Source organism: Neodiprion virginianus, chromosome 5 (assembly GCF_021901495.1).
Source record: "Neodiprion virginianus isolate iyNeoVirg1 chromosome 5, iyNeoVirg1.1, whole genome shotgun sequence".
NCBI lineage: Eukaryota > Metazoa > Arthropoda > Insecta > Hymenoptera > Diprionidae > Neodiprion > Neodiprion virginianus.
The window spans coordinates 34,960,338-34,981,708 of record NC_060881.1 but is presented as its reverse complement, the minus strand read 5'-3'; the positions used below and the strand labels follow the sequence as shown (position 1 = coordinate 34,981,708).

Below are 21,371 nucleotides of genomic sequence, written 5' to 3'. Positions count from 1 at the left end.
GATTTGATGTGACGGACGATTGAAAGCTGATACAATTTGGGTGAAATCTTAGAACTCTGTGCAAAAGAAATTCGAATAATTCAAACGTGTTGCTGAATTAATTGTGAAATGAATATGATTTTTAAAACTTCGCGTAACCGAAATTAAGTAAAGTTAATCACGTGTTTCACGATAAACCTGGCGCCCACAAAACATACAAGATATATCATACGTAATAGTAAATTATTCATTTAAATATGAATTGAAAATTATTTACAATCGTTCACAGAATAATTACATAGACATGTATATACACCCTAAAGTAATTTGTAATATAAACTGCAACTTTGAATTGTATTATTTTGTAAATTCATTTTGTTATCTCATCGATCCAACATTTATGTTTTAATGAAAATATATTCAGATCAATATTATGAGATGTTTCCGTCTTTTATGCGTTCTTAGTTTGTTCAACCTTTTATCCAAAAAAATCTGCACGTAGCTAACAAGAAATAATATTTGTTTGTTCATGGTATTTTATCCGATAGCTTATCATGACAGTAAAGCACATGAACCTTCTTGTGTTGAAAAATGTATGCTATTTATAGTTATCTGCTAGCAGAAAAATAGCAGTTCCATTACGTATATAGTTATAACTAATGCCACCTAATACGAAGAATTCTGAATTATCGGGAAAGCTGCACTACGTCGAACCTAATGTTAATTCTCGCAAGGAAGTATTTAATACTTCACACTTTAATTATGCAACCGTGAAATGGGATTCCGAATAGGATGAAGATATGTATCTTTCGTTATACGGTATAACTTATACCAACCTACCCAAGCAAACAACCCAAATAACAACCCAACAAAAAAGTGGCGGGACCGCAACGTGAGAAAGGTGATTCCACAGCCCTCTTCTTCTTCTTCCTCTTCTTCGCCTGTGATCGCTCGTTGACTGGAGAATCTAGCAACGGTTTGGTTAACGGTTTCCAGCAGAAATATCTGTACCATAACGCTGCGGAAGCACGTATACGATTGCTGAGAGGTCGAGAATAGTGCATTGTGTAACAAGGAGGCAAACTCGATATTTGCGGGCCGAGCGTAAGTTTGCAATACGATTTGTAGGTGAGCCGGAGACAAATATAGCAAATACGCGAGGCGAAAAGAGCGTTGCCTTCTTGCTGCACACGATTCTCTATATAGCAATAGTGTGTTACGCGTTTATTCACGAAGCGTGAAATTGAAGTTAGGGTTGCGTAATGTCAGATTTTTTTGTGACGGTGCGAGCACGTAGTCCAGAAAAGATCACTTTTATCTACTTAAAAGTGGTCTTTTTTGTACTACGCGCATGCGCATTTGCAGACACACTCGATCGTCGTAGATACGGGTACTTTATGTACGGAAAACACGCATGGAAAAACGCGTAAAACATGCTCAGGTTATATAAAGGTATAATCTAATTTAGTTTTCAATTATAATTGCGAGTGTCGTATGTGCATGAACAAGCTGGACGCGACTTACTTCCACTATTGCGCGCATTCATTTGATGCCTGTGTGAAACACCCGCTTACGCTACGTCTAATTGTATCTCCATGAAAGTTGGCGCTTTTCACGAAGCTCATAATCAGTGAACCTTGCAAATGAGCAGTGCTTCACATTTTTAGGCTCGGTGGCGTCACCTTCTTTCTCACATCCTATCTGTGATCAAAGAAATCAGAGGTAAGATGCGGATTCCTGCCGGAAATGGTCGTTTATATACACGTCCTGTAACTCTGATAGTGGGGTGCCGTAGATGACTTTTCTAACGGAATCAGATTCCGTTGTTCAGTTTAATGTCGTTAGGATTGCTGTAATCGAGTGATGATCTGTTCAACAGTGTGTGCGACAACGATGGCAATAGTAACGCATGCGCAGTAGACCCTAATCACGATCACTTGCAGTTTTGAAACACATCGACATAGGCGTTTTGGCTTTATTTACGGCCAAAAAAAAAGAGAAAAATCACAATGTGACTCTCACAATGTCCACTAGGGTAGCGCTGGTGACGTTAATCCCAGGTTGATGGCGTTCGTCCGTTATTATTGCTATCGTATTCTCCTTCTTAAATTTAAAAAAAACTGACCAAGTTTTTTCACAGTAGTGCTCCACGCTAAATTTCCATTGCATATACGATGGAGATTTACGTTCATAGGTAGGGTTACCCGGTTCCTGCGGAAACAATTAAATTATAGTAATAAAAGTAAGGAAATATGTCAAAAAATTACAACAATCGCTAGATTGTTGAGCTTGGATTAATTTCTTTGCTGGTGATTGTTCTTTATCTGGACACGACGACCGAGGGATACAGAATCCTCAACAATTTTAATTTTGACTCAAGAGCTTGTGATTTTTTCATTATTCCTTCCTAATCGTGCGCACCACGTATTGTGTGTACGTTCAATACGTACTTACACAGGTGTACTTATAAAAGAATGAAAAACTATATTTTGACATAAAGTAACAACGCAAGAGTGATCAATTCGCCGCATTATCCGGATTAATAAACATAATAGAGCGTGAAATAGATTAAAAAAGAGTTGATATTTCATCCACAGCTTTTTATTAATTTAGTCTGTGTGATCCTTTGGTAATTTTCCACCGATTTTTGGTTATTTATTCATTTATTCATTTCCCCAAGTAAATAAAACTTCGCTGTATTTTCTGCATGCTATGATGCAATCCGCTATATTCACTGTAGCCAAGTAATAGTTGTAACCTCAATAATTATTATTAAATAACTTTTTCCTGCTATACTCGTACCTGCGAATACAGTCATTTTCGTTATGTTCAGTTATCTGCATTATTTATATATTTTGGTTTTAATGGCATTCGAGACTTTTTCCGCTAAGATAATTTTGGCCTTCAAGAATTACGGTCGTTGGTTGCTAACCTTTCAACAATACATACTTTACTATATACACGTAAAACTACTGAAAAATATATTCTTCTCTTATATCCATTTGACAATTACTTATACTGCTATGTATTGTAGGTTTTTAAATTTGCTTTCGAAGTTTTTCCACGAGTATATTGTATAATTCGATATAACATCATACGCACACTGACGTACAAGTATCGTTTACGAATAGAAATTTCAGCTGATTCTTCGAATAAATAAAAAATCCTTGGGGGAACTGGAGGGTGCCTGTAACACCGAATAATAATATCATTGAATGGAAATTATTTTACCTCCAGCAATAAGTGATCAAGACCACGAGTGAAAACAAAGACTTTCCGTATAGATGACAATTGCAATTGCAGTTGGTTTGTCAACAGTTCGCCGTTACCCGCTAAAAGAACCTTTAATTTGATCGTCTGGGGTTTGAGGTATTGAAGGATTTATTCAACGTCACGCTGAACCAACATCGACAAGTCACCATTTCTCGGATTGGCAATATGCGTGGAGATAAGTTAACCTGGGAGACTATTTGCCAGCATACTCTTACGGTTAAGGTGAAAGGGGTAGGTCAGAGTCCTGATCCCCGACGAGGTAGAGGAATTGAAATGCTATTGCCAATAAGCTGATTCCGAGAAGATCACCCATCGCGGTGAGGTACGGAATAGCAGAATTGTCGGGGTCGATTTTTCGTTTCCACATCCAGTGGATCATTATGTACGCAATGTAAAGGAGAGCCGCTACTTGAAGTAGAGCCGCGCAAAGGTACACGAATACGAAGAGCGGTGTCAGGGATGCGTTGCCATCCTTCATGTAATTTATAAGATATATGAAGATCACGTGACCCGGTATCACCATCGCCATCAGGACTCGAGTAGTCCTGGCATGCATACCTGAAAGCGAAAAGGTTGTCCGGTATTATTAGATGGGCGAATCGAGGAAGATGGAGATGGCACTAATCTAACGTTCCAACCTTTTCCAAAAAAGTTTGCTATCGGCGTGATGAAGATTACCGGATGAGCGAGACCCGGCGGTATCAGCAAAGTTCCGAGGTCAGCCTGCTTGTGAAGGGCTGTGGATATTCGGCTGGCTTGTACCGCGACCAGGTTACCACCAACTCCGTTTATTACTGGTTGGAAAACTGTCAGGTTTTCGAAACGGGACACCATGAACTCCAGAATTAGTCCTCCACAACTGAATTCACAGTAATTAATCGTTAATTGTTGGAGCAGCATGCGCTTTGCTATTGTGGGAGTTTTCACACCTTATAAGTGACTTCAAGGTCAATTGTACGCGATAGAAAATGTATCGGAATGCACTGGATTACTATAGTGAGTTGTAGCATTGATAAAGGAAACTATTGACAGATAAATCCGGACTCGTGAAAGCGGATATTTCTTTACCTGCTTATGAGCATAGCAATCATGACTGGCGTCCAGCCGGTGTAGAGAACATCGTTGGTGTGTTCATTTTTTTTTGCAATCCAGACCCAAAGTGGTGTGACCAGAACGTAGCAGGCTATAATTAGAGGCGCGAGCCAGTCTTGTTTGTCAATGGATTCGTAGAGTATTGTTGAAATCCAGGATAGGAGGGCCAAAGAGGTGATGTCCCCTAAGCTGGCTGCGATTGGCGTTGCCACGTTGTCGGGATTGATGTGACAATGTCGTGAAAAAACAATCACTCCAGCGGTAATCAAACCAAGGACAAACGACGCAAGCGACGCTGTAACAAGACTGCTAGCGCAGAGGAGATACGCGTGGTCCAGTGATACGGTTCCGTTCCGTAATGCCCCCATCACTATGGCGACTACTGAACCCAAGAAACCAACGACTATTGCTTGGCACTGTAGGGGAGAAAAAGATTACGATGAAAGATTACATAGCGTGACGCTGGAGTTCATAATACGTCATTGCTGGCTGTGGGTCTGTGTTTTTCTTTCCCGAAGATACCTTATAAAATTTAATGGGATGAGCAATATTCTACGATGCTGTTTTATGCCTGGTCCTTTGTATCTCATTCTTTTCGAATCAAGTAAAAACATTCAACCGAAAACAAAGTTAGCTCTTTGATCAGAGATCATATTATCGAGTAGTCAAACAAGCCAGAGACAGTTTTGAAACGAAGGCCAAAGAGCTATACGTCAGAACAGAAGAGCAAACATTAAAGCAAGATAATGTGCTTTGAGGATCTCGCAAGTTCGCATTATATTCCGAAATTTGATGTCGACTTTAGCAACACACGCCCGTTAAGAGTTCATATTTATTTCAAGTTGCGCGAAGAAAACGTGCACCTGGTGAGCAGCTGGCGATAATTTTCACAGCCGTAGCTTAAGCAAGAGAAAAATGTGTTTATCTACTTGCCTACCTCATTAAATGCGTCACATCTACAAGTGTTTTTATTATTTTACCATGTCTAAAATTAAGCGCTAGAGCATTGTAGATATGCATTATCGTTTGACAGTGTGGTAGGTCGGAAATGCATCGTTTGTTTGTCTTTGTCTGAAATATTTTTTTTCCATCATCACCTGAATCAAGACAAGGTTTCCCACTATCATGGATGATTGCTGTTTCGGTGTATCCATGTGTCCGAGGTTTGCCTGAGTAGAGAGTCTCGATGCCAAGGTCATTTCAAGGTTACCCTTAAGTCCCAAGAGTGCCGGTACCAAGATCATCAGTTCGTTTACTCTTTCAAACACCACCCAATGCTGCAAGAATTGAATCATCGTCTGTTAGCTGTCGCTCGATTGTGCTTCGGTCAACATCGCAGCGCGCACTTTGCAGCGCGTGTTGCTTATCAGTATTAAATTTCACATCAGGATACCAAGAATTTAGCTTTAGAAATTTTCATACTTGAACCAAATCCAAGACCAAGCCCGCACCGACCATTCCCAGCCCGGCAACCAGAAACGGTATAAAAACTTGGATGGTGATTGCCAAGTATGATTCCATAGGCTCATCATCAGCACCATTGCCATAAAGTTTACTCTCCACCACGATGTCGGGAAGACGATTTCCGTCCCCATCTTCAAGCATGCTGACCTCTGCCCCTTCCTCGGCAGATGACAGGGCCGACGAGGCACCGGCTCCAGGGTTTGATTCGGAAGCGGTGCGCGAGCGGCCACCCGTCGGTGTCATCCTGTACGAATGTCTTTTGTTGTATAGTAACGACTCTTTACATTGCCCACTGGAAAATTAAAAGATACCTCGTATTAATGTGAATTCAGAGCTGCTCGGCCTGTGCTGCGGTCCAGTATTCGCCAATTCGGCACTGAGAGAAATTTTTAGTTCCGGTTACCGCTCAGTCCTTAACTATTTTCATTTCTTACCCCAATCGAAAAATATAGTTCCAGGTACAAAATGAAAATTAGTGTTCTAGCTGTTACCAGAAAGTCTAGTATCTGTTAATATTCTTTCTCATTACGATCACTGTTACTATATTTTATTGTAACTGTTGCGAAAATTTAATCCTTGTGCGACAATAAATTGATGTTAAAGCCTTATTTAACTAAAAAAGTACAGTAAACCGAACAAAGTGATTTTGCGTTGCAATTACTGGAAAATAGGATCGACAATAGCGCAAAATGGTTACGTGTACCTCGTTTTTCGTAATTCCAACATTATTCAAACAGTTTTGTTAACGATACCTGTTTTGCTGAATTTTTCTAGTTACTGTAACAAATCAAATTTTTCTCAGTGGGATCAGTTTGGTGACAGCAGCGAGCACCGTGAGAGGTAGTGAAATTGTATCATCTTCATTCATATGCTAGCGTAAATACTTGTGCCGTGAGTACTTTATAACTGAATAGATTCACTTCGGCCATAGTGTGCGGATCGGTGAGCTCGATTTGTATAGCTTGCACCGTTCACCGAGGCTCATCTAACAATAAGTTTTCAAGTTCAATCTTAACGAAACGTTACTTTTCAATCTTATAATAAGCTATCCGTATATTGAACGATACGTGAATTTAGGAACTGATATTGCATTTAGAATCGGGCGGATCACTCTTGAATATTTGAGAATTCTTAGGCAAATTTTACGAAAAAATTACTGAAAAATTCCACATGCCCATAAATACACTTATACCTTCACTACGTGTGATTATATTATAACAGTTTTGTAGCTTTTGTCACTTTCACTTCACTAAAAAATATCCCCATGGCATTCGTTAAATGGGTGGACTGACGAGACAATGGAAATGTCGTTATGAACGTCATACTTGTCGAACTTGATGTATATCGTTGGGGAATAGTTGGGATGTTTTTCTGGCGGCTGCTGTACCGGAAGTGAATGTACCTGACCCTCTATCATCTTACGACTGGGCCTAACTCCGGCACATACTACCAATATATAGCAATTGTTCTTCGACAATGATAAGACTTTCCATACCAGTAGTCATACTCTCCTACCTCGCTACAAGCTTCTCCGAGTTATTTAAGATACAAATAAAGGAATTGCGTAATTAACAATGCGGCGCCTGGCAAGAAGAAGAGTTGTAAATCTAACGAGAGCTCTGTGCTTGCCTATCTCTCGCGGGTCTTTCTCACTTGTCAACATTCGTCTTTCTTTAGTCTATCAATTCAATTACAGTGCAGATTCTATCCCTTGCTTAGTAAGGATGTACAAAATTGGCAGTGATCTCAAAAACTTTTTGCAACCTTAGCTCTCGCGACTTTCGATGAGTACCACCGGCTGTCTAGAATCAGACAGCGTACTCTGAGGTACCACGATGTTTATAGCTTTCCAAAATCATAAGTCAAAGTGTACCTAAGGAACTGTAAAGTCTACCATTGCATTTTTGCATTTCAAAGTAACTCAGTGAACAGTCGAATCAACAGGTTTTCTGATAGCACATCCGTTAATCCCTCGAAATTGTTACATTTGGACACATACTTACCGAAGAAAATAATAAACCCGATAAAGAGTTAACCACAAGTGTTGAAAATATAAAATATGCAATAGCAATAATTGACCGTGAGTCAAGAGATGAATAGATTAGTATGAGTGCTGGCGATCAAATTTATAAGCAGCTTCAATCATACAATTGACATTTGCGTTTCTTATTACAAAATGAGGTTATCAGAGCAGACTATGAATCTGGTTGTTCAACTAGCCATGTGCTTTCATTCTGGAGGGGTTAACGTCAAGCCCCTGATATTTCATTACCATTATATAGACGGCTGTTGCACAGTGGCACTGCACCCTCTCCATACCTTATTTTTCTGATCTGATCCCCGATCTACGAGAATTTATTCCAATTCTTCTCCTCGTCCAGAGACTCAGTTGTAAGTCTTTGGTTAAGGCACGGATTGGCTCGGTTCCCGAATAAGGTCGTGATAGTGGACGCCCTTAGTTTCCAGCATGGATGGAATTTTCTGGAGGCCAGGAACAGGCCAGCGCGTCATGAGGTTACATCGCGACTGAAGACGATGCTTCGTTCGAGTCGTCTGTAGCATGTCTAGGCCAGACTGAGAAAACACCCATGGAGCAGCCGCGACATTATTGATCCGCCACAATACGAGTTATATGTGAAGATAGTGGAGGACGACCATCCGATTTTCATTATATTGCATATCATTCTGGAAAATCGGTTGCATGCTATGTCGCAATCAATATTTTCAAGATAAAAAAACATGGACGATCTTCCCTTTGTCATTACAATTTTTTTCCTGCATTGCATTGTTTACAACTCTTAACTGATAACCGGAAAAAGCTCAAATTTCAAACTCAACTGTTCATTCGCTCGCTATGTCTTCGGCGTAATCTAGAATCATAGTTGGAGCGTTGCTGATTTTCTACAATCTTTTGGTATTTGACCTCACCAATTTAGCGGTACGTAAACCAATGGATTCGAGGTGTTGTACTTATTTGCGTCCTGCTTTCTTGACTGCGCGTATTTATTTTGCGAGAAGATTTAATTGTTAGCTTCTGTATTAAATGCTGTCTACTGGGGCAGCATTGAGCAAAAAACAGATTACTCAATCAACAACTCCAAAATCTAAGTTGTGCAAAGTTTACACTATAGGCAAATTTGAATAACTTTGGGACTCTTTTCAAGAAAAGCACTTACACGAATAGTTTTTTGCGCCATATGGACGAAGTTTCCCGTATCCAGGCAATCTTACCACAATTGACGGCAGTACAAACGTTCAAGGCAATTGTTGAATCGCTGGATTTGTTTCTGGTACCGTAATAAAAAAATCGAAACGACACGTTATACGAACACTCCTAATTGTCGCGTAAATTCCACTCGGCAATTTATCTACGCGACTCTCAACTGCTAGAACAAAACGGTTTACTCAATTTAGTCTGATGCTCAAAGACCGGGTAGCTTATGGAAGATGAGTATCTCTACGGTATGCAAATTCAGGACTAACCAATTTATGTGGAATGCATCTGTTCTCCGATTTCTCTACGTATACGCGAACGAGATGACAAAAGCTCAACGATACCAAGTATGGTTCAGCCTAGGTCGCCTACTCCATTGAATCAGAGAAGTTTTTTTTGCAATTCGAGGTTAGTATTTGAACAATATTCTCTTTTTCGGTCGGATGAGCAGTCAATTATGTCACGACTTCTCAGTGATCGACACTATTTTTCTGTCTTTAAATAAAGGTAATTCGTGTTAAGTTGAAGTAAGTTCGGTCAAAATTCTGTCAGGAAGTCGTAGTTTGTTAAGTAGAGAATTGCTTTGACCAATGTACGTACGTACGTACCGTCAAGCTGAAACTCCAAAGACGCCGAGTTCGTATTGCTTAGGCTAGAAGTTGTTAAGCGGTTAATTTGTAACCGGAAGTGTTACTTTTGAACCTCTTATACCCATCGCTCTTAAGAATGAAATCGTTCTAAATGATGGTTTTGGTAAGTGAGTCTAAGGTCGTACGTGGGTGATCGATCCTCCGTTCAACAAACTTGAATAAAGTTTTCGATTCGTAAATCGCGAGACCAGTATTGATAAACCAATGCATAGGAATTTCTGACCTTGTTAAGAAAATCACGTTTACGGAGATGGGCTTACGAGCGAACATGTAACAGCGACGAATTCTACTTACAGGTATTCAAATCATTCGTAATCTCACGGTCGTGCCAACTGTTACGAACCGTATTTACGCGGTTTCACATTGCCTTATGTTGTTCTTTTAAATAAACAAACAACTGCTTACAAACCAGTGGAAAACATGGATTTCCTAAACGCAAGCAAGAGTCTTCAAAAGTTGGATATCACTTGTCATCATCATATTTAGTTGAATTGATTCTCATCTCTGGTCTTCCTGTCTTCATTCATAACTGACAACACACGTGTGCAGGTCAAGTCAATGTCTTAACTAGGTCTACCAGTCGTTGAGAAGGACGCAGAGGAACTGCTTCCAGCTGGCAGACCGACAGTTAAATGCCAGTGGAGATGATTTAAACCCAGAGTACAATCCGTAATAGACTTATCTGATTGACATTGCAACCAGATTCATGGTCAACAGTTAGCCATTAACCTCCCAGAGTGCACCTTACGACGACTTTGCATTGATGTGCCAAGAACTAATACCGCTGCAGATGATTACTCAAAGCTGTCTCTGAATCGCTTACGATGGGTAACTTTCCGGTTTAATTGTATTACGTATGCAAATAAGCAAGTGTAGAACTGAGTCGAATCACCAATGGTGCCTGTATCTCATATAAAACTCATATATTATCTACTAAACACTTCTGACCAACCAATCAAATTGGACTGCAATACAACACACTACACGGAATACAAAATATTAACTGCCAAAAGAACTGTTACTGGTACTACGATCATTTGCAGACGTACGAATTGGTGACTCTACTGTTTTTCTACCTTTCTGTAATGTGCGACACACAAATTTTCTGCAAGTCATTAATAGTAGCAACGTAATTGTCAAACGTATTCATTTTTTGGAACCACTGTTACAATATTAATGCTAGCGTCCCACCTTCTGCGGTTGCAATTTCAATTGTTAACCCAATCGAAGGTGAAGAATAAAAAAATAAGGTTGAAAATCATTGGGATGGACACTAATTTCTAGTCAACAAGCTGCACCAATATTTAAGATTCGCGGTAAAAACATTAAGGCAGCGATGACGTAGCTGCTTGCGTTCCTTTTTTTACGCAATTCTCGGATGCGATGCTGCTGATACCGATCAGCCACCTTATTGTTTCCAAGGAATTAAATTTGAAAAGGCTCATATCAGTTACAGCACTGTTGGTGGGATATTTTTGCAAAATGGTAACGCTAATATAACATAAAGTATATCTCTAAAGGCAAGTTCATCTTCTTAGGCTTACAATTAGTGAAAGGTATGTGTGCTGTAACGTAAAACTGGCATAACTTAGAAACAATTATGAAAATATACGTTAATTTGATTTTGTTACTTTTATAAAACTTCGCCCAAGAAGCCGAAGTTTCTTACGAATATACATTCGATCTACACCTGTTCAAAAATACTTCACGAAACAAGAGTTCGTTTTACCCTCGAGCTACCTCAGCCACCCATCTCAAGTGGTGGTCCAAGAGAAAATGAGCAATACCGTTAAAGAATGCCATCGTCAAACGGATCACATGTAACATGTACGTTATCACATTTTGTACTACGTTACAAACGAAATCTTCTACTTACGACGATCACTGGAGGTCAGCTGTGACATTTCTTCCTCACCTCAATGAACGTGGAGTTTTTCCTCTGATTTCGCATTTGATCAATATTTGTAAATCAAGTAATTCGGCAATGGAACTTGAAAATCGGCAACATTTTATAAATATTCACCACTCATTTTAAACAAATAAACGGATTTCTGTTCTTTTTCTCGTGTTTTGTTTACCCGCTTTTTATCTTCTTCGTATTTAAATTTTATATTTTCCAATTGAAGAGGATATTTTAATTTATTTATTAAAGTTTTGTCGCACTAATTCTAATCGACTGAATAAAGTTGTCACGTACTGCTTTTATACATATCAGCAGTTCACCCCATTCAGGTCGGAAAAAATGTCTCCTTTCTCTCTACAACTGTGTCAGTAAGAGTAACTTGGTTGCAAGAAGATGAAAGAAAAAAAAAATGAAAAAAATGGAAAACTCCCTGGGATCGCGAGAAGGGAGAAAACGGAGTGAGACGAAGAGGCTGTAAAACGTTGCCCGCGACGACTGAGTTAATCCTTACTGACGGATCCAACTATTTCATTCCCAGTTGGTGTTACGCTCGTCGTTTGATCGTTGCTATATAGGTATAATGCGTAACAGTGATGTATGCTCCACACCGTTCGATGTTGGACATAGCACTGGTGAATAAAACTTAGCAAGTTGTTGATTTGAGGAGGAGGAGGAGGAGGAGGAGGAGGAGGAGGAAGAGGAGAAGGAGGAGGGTGAGAAGTTGGCACGGGGTTCTTGTTGCGTATGTATATACTTTGGATCGAGTACGGAGCAGCCGAAGTTTGCGAATGAGAATTAAGGTACTACAAGAGCTTGAGGTGTGGGTGGATGGTGGACATAACGCGTCGCGACGAACGACTTGGTAAGCAAATAATTATGAACGACTAACCGACTCTTATCCAACAATGAAAAGGCGGAAAGGGCTTCTTGAACACACGCTTGTTGTCCTCATTCTTCCAGACTCAATCATTGCTACCGTCTTCATCAGTGAGCTCGATATTGTCTATTATAAAATTCATTGTTTACCTTTGAGTATAACGTACGCTGGACAAGTTTACAGTGATTATGGGATCAATTAGCGGAGTGGTTACCCAAAATATTAAGAGATCTACCGACCGACTACACAAGATCAAACACTTCATGACACTTTGTTTGTGAAACGGAACGAGACGTTACAGCGATAAAACTTATTTTACTACTCCAGTACCTGGCTGAAAGAGTTCACGGCCACCTTCAAAACGTGACAGAGGGTCGGAAAGAAGAAATACCGGCAAGAATGATACTCATTTGTAGAATCACTGATTCATTAGAGACAACGGTGACAATTAATTTGGCAACGTGCTGCAATAACTGATCTAAAATGATCGTTGCAGGTCATGTGATTCGAGTGCCGTATGAATTTGACATAGTGCATAACGTAATACCTACAACTGTACAAATACGCATACACGAGTGTAGCGGCGTGTGTTTAAGACGATTTCTCTATTAAACAGTTGACTGGTGATTGTGTGTAATAATGGCTGTGGGGAAGATAGTGATCTGTCACGCATTCATCATGACATATCGTTGTCGCACATGCGTCACTTGCGCTCGCAAATCTCCTATATGTACATACCTATAGAGGGCGATTCATAACACAATGAGTCGTTACGTTACATACGAAAAGAGATATGAATTACAATTACAGGGATTTGGCCTTTAGTTTCTACGCGTCATGTACATAAACTGAAAATTGGCAGTTCGCTCCATGTCGCGTTGTGCGTCTACTATTGACGGATTAATACTGCACAATTTGTTCATTCGTGAGCATTGTGGTATACGCTTTGGTCGCTTTGGTGAATACGGGAAGACCATATTTTGTCTGTTCACAGCATATAAAATAACATAAGCAGTGACTGCTTCTAACGAAAATAGTGGGATCTGGATAGTAAGACTGTTCCCAGCTTTATCGGTAGCGGTTCACGAGATACACGTTCGAAAATCAAACATACGAAATCCAGACGTTTCCAGCTCAGTCGAAAAGATAGAAATTTAGTCGCAGTCAGTCATTTGGTTATATTTTTTTATAAGGTGTAGTACACGTTGCGCGGAATTCTCAAACTAATTTGATAAAATTCGAATTTCAGGTTAAAAATTGTTATCAATCTGTCAAAAATTGCCGAATGTACGTACAGAAAATTTTATTCAGAACTGCATGTACAGGTATATTTTATCGACAAATTTTGGTTTCTTGGATAGGTTAAACATTACTGATATAAAAAATTGTCCGTACGCGAACTCACTATACATTCCTGTACGGTGTTCACGTGACGTAAGTCACCGAGATGAGCATTTGAGAAACCGTTGAAAATCTATTTGAAATATGTCGGTGCAATGGCGGAACTTTGATTTACTTATGATCCGTCTATGGACAAATTAATAAGCATTTTCAAAAAATAATTAATTCGACGGTGATAAAATGAAGCAGCAAATAAAAGGCACAAGTAGTCCAGGACTAGGTAAACGTGTCATAAAAAAAAAAAAAAAAATTATCTTAAGCTCGCGTTATTGTAATTTTTTTGTACATAAGTAAATAGTGATTGCCACGATAGGACTTAGATTAAGTAAAGAAAATTGAGAAACAAACAAAATCTTAGAATATAATATATGTATATATACATATACATATATATGGCGACACAATTTAATAGGAAAGAAATATACCTAAATATTTTGATAAAGTTCTATGGCAATTGCAAACTCTTAATATTTAACCAAATTACCTAACTATAATCTTAGGTCAACCGATCACTAATTGTACAAATTGGTTCAATTACTTCTGATATCGTGCGATAAAAAATATTACACTAAATATGTCTTATTATACTTATGTATCTTACACTTAGCTGTAATAATTAAAAATTAATTCATCTGGCTAATATATTATACTGGCATAATCTTTTCAGATATTTGTAAGGCAAAGCATTAAAAACAAATTCTTGTAATTGTTGAAATGCTTTGATAACAACAATAAAAATATTAGGAGTAATAATAATGATAATATTCATATCACTTTTGGTCTAATCTATCTGAAGAATACGGAAAATATCAAGTTTTAAGTTCATTAAATTTGGAGCATATTTGTCGAGAGTTGAAAAAACATTTAACACAAATACAAAGTATGCAAATGATATGATCGATGCCAATCTTTTATCACTTCCAATACTTGCATTCATTAGCTGTTCTATGGCAGTGGATAAATCTGTTGATTATTTATCAAATGTCTGCAGATGAGAAAGTGTCTAATCATTTTCAAAAGCCTTCTAGGAATTATTCATATATCACTCTATTCTTCGTATAAAAAATAAACGCACCTTTCAATCTCCAACATCGGCATCTCCGTCGCCGATGGCATAGAGAATGTGAAAAGCTATACCCAGCAGCGCAGTTCCTATAAGATCACCGGCAGCTGTTAAGTATGGTATTGCAGAGCTGTCCGGATCCATACCAAGTGTCCACATCCAGACAACCATTAATTGTGCTATGTACAGCAGTAGTATTACCTGTTAACGATATTGCATGTGTGTTGCGATTAACTTGGCTTTTATACAAGTTTATCGTTATTCTTAAAAGTATGAATTTAAAGCTACCTGCAGCAGGGCGGCAAATAAATATATGATTATAAATATTGGGGTCAGCGTCGTATGTCCAGCTTGGAGATAACTTATAGTATAGCTGAATATCAAGTGACCAGGCACCACCATCATTATTAGAACTCTAGCAGTTCTGGCATGTCCACCTGAAAATAAGAAGTTCAGTACTCTTACGCTCTCTCGCACTAGCTTGTCAATTCATTCTTGCATTTCTCGTACCTGGATCAAGAAACGCGTGGACCGGACTTATGCAAATTGTTGGAATTTCATGGTGCTCAGTTATTTGCTTTCTGTGTAACGATGTTGAAATTCTACTCGCTTGGACAGCCACCAGATTCCCCCCTACCCCATTAATGACTAGCTGAAAAACTGCTATGCCCTTATAGGTCGATATCGTAAAGTCCAATATGAGACCTCCGATGCTGAAAGACGAAAATTGATTTTGTTTTCTAATGACGTGGAAAACCGAGCAAACATTTCTCAAGTTCTATGTATAAGAAAATATGTACATAATCTCTGTAGTACCTGCTGATTAACATCGCTGATATCACAGGTGTCCACCCATGATTCAATACTTCTCTTGTAAATGGATTACTCGCTGCAATATATCCCCAAAAAGGTGTTGCAACTATACAAATGACTGTGACAAGCGGTGCTATCCATGGAGCATATTCTGAAAATTGTGAATTAATATAATTCGCAAAATCTATGCAATAATGGAAAATCTTGAATATTTCAATTTAACACAAGTTGTAGAATATAGCTTATTCGAATGTTTCGAAATTTACGTTGTAGTGGTTGCTACGAAAATTCTATCAAAAATTTGTACGCCATCTAGGAATGACAAAGTTGTGGACCGTTGTGTTACATCAAACATCCACGACAGTTTACTACTTGATATTCGTATTATTTCAAACGACTAGTGTATGGGTATAAAATAAATAAAGAGGTATTATTTACTTTTAGAGTACAAGCAGCTGTAGTCAAGGCCATTGAAGAGAAATAACGACTTGCTTGTGTCTCGGATATACGAATATAGAAAATTAGAAGCATGAGCTAACCAAACGCGTTGTCAGTTATTTAAACAGAAAAAAATGGTATCGAAATGAATAAACGAGTTACCAATTGCGTTGTACAACATCGATGCTATCCAAGACAAGAGTGCTAGCGTCGTCAGGTCTCCTAACGACGCAGCAATGGGTGTGGCTACATTATCTGGATTGATGTTCATCTTTCTGGACAATAATATAACTGCGACCATAACAAGACCCAGAATAAAACTAGCAATAGATGCTGTCAGTAGTGAACTGGCACACAGTAGGAGGCCATGATTTATGTCAAAGTGGGCCTCTGGTATCCATCCCAGTATGACGGCAGCGAGCGATGCTAGCAAACCAACAACCATTGCTTGGCATTGTATCAATGCAAGGTTACCAGCAATCAGCGTCCATTGCTGTTTCCTGGTATCCATATGGCCGAGATTAGCTTGGGTTGACAACCGAGAGGCTAGTGTCATCTCGAGGTTGCCTTTTAGACCTAGTAGAGCAGGCACTAGTATGTATACTTCAGAAACTACTTTGAAGACAGCCCAATGCTGAAAAGATACACCGATGAGTTTGCAGTATGCGATTCGAACCCAGCTGGGTAAGAGATGTTCTCAACGTACCTGAACGACGTCAAGCAACAGGCTAGCGGCAACCATGCCAAAACCAGCAAGTAAAAATGGGATAAACATTTGAACAGATATCGACCAGACATTCTCATCCTCCGGCTGATGCGCGTTATTTATTTTGCGGTGGTTGTTGTTGTTTCTCAATCCTTTGATCATTGACGATGGTATTTGAGATATCAAATGCCTTGTGTCATCGTCACTATTTTCAAATTCTGAGTCTGGTTGGAGTTCCATTGCAATGTCAGTCATGTTGACATTTACAGACTCCTCGCCACCTGAACCAACCATCTTGAAGGTATATAATTTGTCTGGTTGTTTTCGATACCGTAATAGCTTCTTTTCCTTCACAGCAGTTGTTACAACGTTATCGGCTCCGTCCATTTTTCTTTGCCACGATTTTGTAGGTCACTACAAAACACTGAGAACAGTAATTACGTGATTTAGTTAACGATTATCATATCGATCAGGAGTAAAACATCAGAGACTTGACGTAACAATACGTGTCGAATTCGCGGTCAGTGAAGAGAAAATGTAATACCAGGCAAGCGAACCATCTGAATCTGAGCTGGATGCAAAAGCTAGGGCTCAGTAGACTAAATATAGAGCTAAAACTATTTTCATAAGCTTCAAATCCTTGGCAACTGCTTCATGAAAAGATGATAATTAATTTTTTGATTGTATAATAATCTTCACGGAAGCATGGAAATTTTCTACAAATGAGAATAAATAAAAGAAGTGTATTATCGATCGACAAGCTCGTATTAATCAATTTTTTACAATTCAGCTGTGTCATCGCGGAGCAATGGTTATCTACAGATTTCACATATATAAGGACAATTTTGCAAAGCTGTGGACAAAATTTCTCTGAACATTTTTACATACGTTACAAAAATTATTATGACAAAATTTTCTGTTCTGAACGACGTGAAATAACTTTTACACCAAAGTAATAAGATCACCAACCAAAAATGTAATCTGTACATTTTAAGAATAAATATTTGAATTTTGTTAACAAAAAATGCATGCTTAAGGTATATTAGCTTCGTAAATATCATGGTTGAATTTTTGTTACAGCAAGATGCATACTCATCCATGCCAAATATTGCCACTTTGAGGGACTCACCGTTCTTTTATCAGAGGTCTTCATGATCATTTTCTGGATAAAAACAAAGATACAAATACTGGGTTAAAACGTGATATAGGCCTAGCTTTAGTGGATGATTTAAGGGGATACGAACACTCAAATTGGTAACATTTTCATTTAACCATATATAGTTACTTGAGAACATTTATCAAAAGTCATTTATATTTTAGCAGTTCACCAATAGTTGTCAGTAAAAATGCGTGATTCCCTCAGACACTGTTGCTTGTATTGATGTATAAATCTAGTAAAAGCAAACGTGAGGAACCAGGTCAATTAATAATTGGATCACTGCTTGGATGAACAAGATATTTTTTCATGCATGAAGTATCAATATAAAAAAGATATATCAGGTATGAATGAACCTCATCAACGAAGGCCCTGGTTTTTCAAATATACATTTCACAGTTTTCATATCCCCTTGAGCGCAACATGTAATCCAAACCTTACGATATACATTATAATAACTACATATCAGTTCAACTACAGTTCTACATAAACGAAGAGAGTGTCACTCTAATGGATTCATATCGATTACTGCCTGCACCGTATGCATTATTTTGATATTTTTCATAAAGTAAGGTCAAAGCAACAGAGATTGTGGTAAGTAAGCAGAGTGTTATCGTTCATCGAGGTTATCCATAAATCAGAGGACTAGCAGGTTTCAGCCAATATTCAAGTTGTGTATTCAACAAAAAAAGATTTGACTTGGAACAATGCTTTATAATCAGTTAATGTTCTAGATTGAATTATCTGTGCTAACTTATCTGATAGGTATCAATGAGCCCGGATAGCACAAAACTTAAAGTCGTCAAAAAGACGTGTAAATGATGGCTTATACGCCATTTCTCAACGCCTAAAAGATATCTTTGTGCCTGAAATACGTCCTTGGGAGGTTAGAGACGTGAAAAAGTGCCGCATGAGACAACTTTTTGACGCCGTTAAGTTTCGTGCTGTCTGGGACCTCTTATCTCAACTGAAAAAATTGTTCATTCACAGTTACAAAAATACCTCTAATTTGAAATTTTTAAACCGTCGAAACTTTACCGCGTTCAGAGCTCGTTCCATTGTTGACATATTTGAAAAAAAACAGTTTACATAGGCATAATGAGTAGCAGAAGGACCTTCGACCCTACATACATAACCTGAAAATATATTCCACGAACCTAAATTTCACACCGGTTTTTTTTCTCCATGATCCACGTTTCAAACCTTACACGCAAACTATCTTGCATTTGTCACCGTTCTTACCATGCAACGTCAATTTTCGTCCTGTATTGTGAATTTTCGTTGCAGCTACCTGGATCGCCTGCACCGGGGCTTGTTTCTATCCTTGTTTACGCGTCTACCTACCTGAAACGTCTTGCGCGCTCACCATTTAAACGCGTGGCAACGGCCAACGTGCGTTCGAATCGTTCGTTCAACCGCACTGTTCGTTATTATCAGAACTCACTGCAACGTCTGCAACGTTGTGTTCTTTTCTTTCCAGGATTCACTCTCCAGTTTTCAGGGATATTATTTTACTACCGCGGGGTTAGTCGAGCGTGTGTATTCGGCATATGTACAAATAGAGTCGTGGCACTGCTCAGCGAAGCAAACTTGTGACGCGTATGTAAGTATACTAGTACGTATCGGTGATTTTGCGCCGGTGGTAAGCTTACAATTAGTCAATTTTTATCCGTATACGAGTAGCGCGACGTGTTATCAACTCGAGATGACGCAGTATCAGAACAAACTGAAATGTTGAACACAAAGTCATATTAACATATGCTCGGAACTCAATTGCGTTATATTATAGGTATGTTCATAAATGTGTAAAATTATCATTTTGTTTTACCAGTCAGAATGAGTTGATTAGTTGGAACTAGAATGTTTCCATCACATTTGCCTATGAAATCGCATATTCTGATCGTTGCAGTATAGCAGCTGCAAGCACCTCAAGCATAATTTGAAAATTTTTCCATTCGAATGAAATTGTAAACTTTATTTTGTTCGTAATAATAAGAAACTATAGTATACTCAGAAATAATTGGGGAAATTTCAAATATAACGAATGCTCTTCAGGTTAAATTACATCAGAATTTTTAAATTCAGGACTCTGCTAATCCTTACTGTTACAGCTGTATTACCGACTGCCAGTATTGAAAATACATTGAAAGTGAGACAGAGCTCATTCTGGAGCCGAAATAGAAGCACGTAAGCATGCACATGAGACTGTTGACAGTATACTGGCAGTCAATAATTGAGTACATGTTATGTCACGGTCATTACATAGAACCAGCTGTTCGAAAATTCAAAAATTTGCGAATCACAAAAGGTCCAAACTTCAAACAATAACTGTACAGCAATTATTATTACCTTGAAAATTGATACTCTCGTAAAATCAAACACCAAGAATTCATATTTTAGTCACTAACAAAGCTGAGAACAGGATGGGTTTTCAATTTTGTAGAAATAACTTAAAGTTGTTAAAGTTGAACTATATAAATAAGCAAATAAGAATAAGCGTCAATCGTTGAGTTTCATTTATGTTGAGCATAATTTAAATCGTTTTGACGTAACTCAATTGTTATTTCAAGACAATTGGATACAAACTAGTAGGGCGAAGATTTATACATGTTTACTCAACAGTAATTGAGTAAAATTGAATAATCGAGGCTGAAGCATCTACGGGGAAATACCATTACTACGTATTATATAATTCATATTAAATAAATTTGGGCTTCGGAAAAAAAGTTAATACATATGTAGTGATTTTGATTAATTATTAATAAAGCCTTTTTTCTTCTTTTGCCGTTTCATTTATTATTTTACAGGTGGCAGAAAACACTGATCTCTCTTGCAACTGAAACGCTCCATTAGACTGCTGCATGCCGAAAGAGAAGGTATCATATGAGGTTACCACGAGTAGCACCGACAAAGATCTCGATACCAATAAATTTGATTTATAACTGTTGGTATACCAGGAGTAGTGGAGGACAAAGATCCGAGATACCACTCTGCAGCCGTTGTAACTCTCTCTCTCTCTCTCGGCACGGTCAGCGTAGTAGATATAAGTACATTCCAGTATAAGCAGAGTTCAGCGTGCTGAAGATACGCTGAGACGTGATTCCCCGTTCTCAGTGCTACCAATCTAATGAGACCTCGGCTCGGCAGCCGACCTGCACAACGGTACCGCGTTCAAACGAATGGCAAATGCCCGCAGAAGTTTGAAAGGGCGCTTCCTATGAACGTAGACACCGGGTGTCAATAATTTGAAAGTACCTAATTAACCCAAATATAAGAAAATATTAGTATAAATTTTCATAAATTAAAAACTTATGGACTTTTCAATCATCCGTGGTTCTTATT

At 38.5% G+C, this 21,371-nt stretch overlaps 2 protein-coding genes and 2 long non-coding RNA genes across 9 annotated transcripts; 2 read left to right on the top strand and 2 right to left on the bottom strand.

Moving 5' to 3' along the window:
- Window positions 1–134: 134 nt before the first annotated feature.
- LOC124305513 (solute carrier family 41 member 1-like) lies at window positions 135–12,497 on the bottom strand. 5 transcript variants are annotated; one of them, XM_046765057.1, is made up of 6 exons: window positions 12,465–12,497; window positions 5,767–6,100; window positions 5,442–5,621; window positions 4,321–4,760; window positions 3,891–4,111; window positions 135–3,810 (listed from the first exon to the last, which is right to left on the bottom strand). In XM_046765057.1, the coding sequence occupies exons 2-6, from the start codon at window positions 6,049–6,051 to the stop codon at window positions 3,470–3,472; spliced, it is 1,467 nt and encodes a 488-aa protein (XP_046621013.1). In that variant the 5' UTR covers window positions 6,052–6,100; window positions 12,465–12,497; the 3' UTR covers window positions 135–3,469. The 5 variants fall into 5 exon arrangements, with proteins under 5 accessions (XP_046621013.1, XP_046621010.1, XP_046621012.1 ...); XM_046765054.1 differs by lacking the exon at window positions 12,465–12,497 and adding an exon at window positions 11,549–12,179; XM_046765056.1 differs by lacking the exon at window positions 12,465–12,497 and adding an exon at window positions 8,081–8,356.
- On the top strand, window positions 12,142–13,997 carry LOC124305521 (uncharacterized). The gene is made up of 2 exons (XR_006908400.1): window positions 12,142–12,437; window positions 12,536–13,997. It is a non-coding gene; the product is annotated as an uncharacterized LOC124305521 (long non-coding RNA).
- LOC124305514 (solute carrier family 41 member 1-like) lies at window positions 13,757–17,260 on the bottom strand. 2 transcript variants are annotated; one of them, XM_046765059.1, is made up of 7 exons: window positions 16,874–17,260; window positions 16,330–16,801; window positions 15,733–15,880; window positions 15,427–15,629; window positions 15,205–15,353; window positions 14,929–15,117; window positions 13,757–13,979 (listed from the first exon to the last, which is right to left on the bottom strand). In XM_046765059.1, exons 1-6 carry the CDS (start codon window positions 17,258–17,260, stop codon window positions 14,932–14,934), a joined length of 1,545 nt encoding a protein of 514 aa, XP_046621015.1. In that variant the 3' UTR covers window positions 13,757–13,979; window positions 14,929–14,931. The 2 variants fall into 2 exon arrangements, with proteins under 2 accessions (XP_046621015.1, XP_046621014.1); XM_046765058.1 differs by lacking the exon at window positions 13,757–13,979 and having other exon boundaries at window positions 14,234–15,117.
- LOC124305520 (uncharacterized) lies at window positions 17,235–20,791 on the top strand. Its single transcript, XR_006908399.1, has 4 exons — window positions 17,235–17,369; window positions 17,954–18,127; window positions 19,510–19,632; window positions 20,141–20,791. It is a non-coding gene; the product is annotated as an uncharacterized LOC124305520 (long non-coding RNA).
- Window positions 20,792–21,371: the final 580 nt, after the last annotated feature.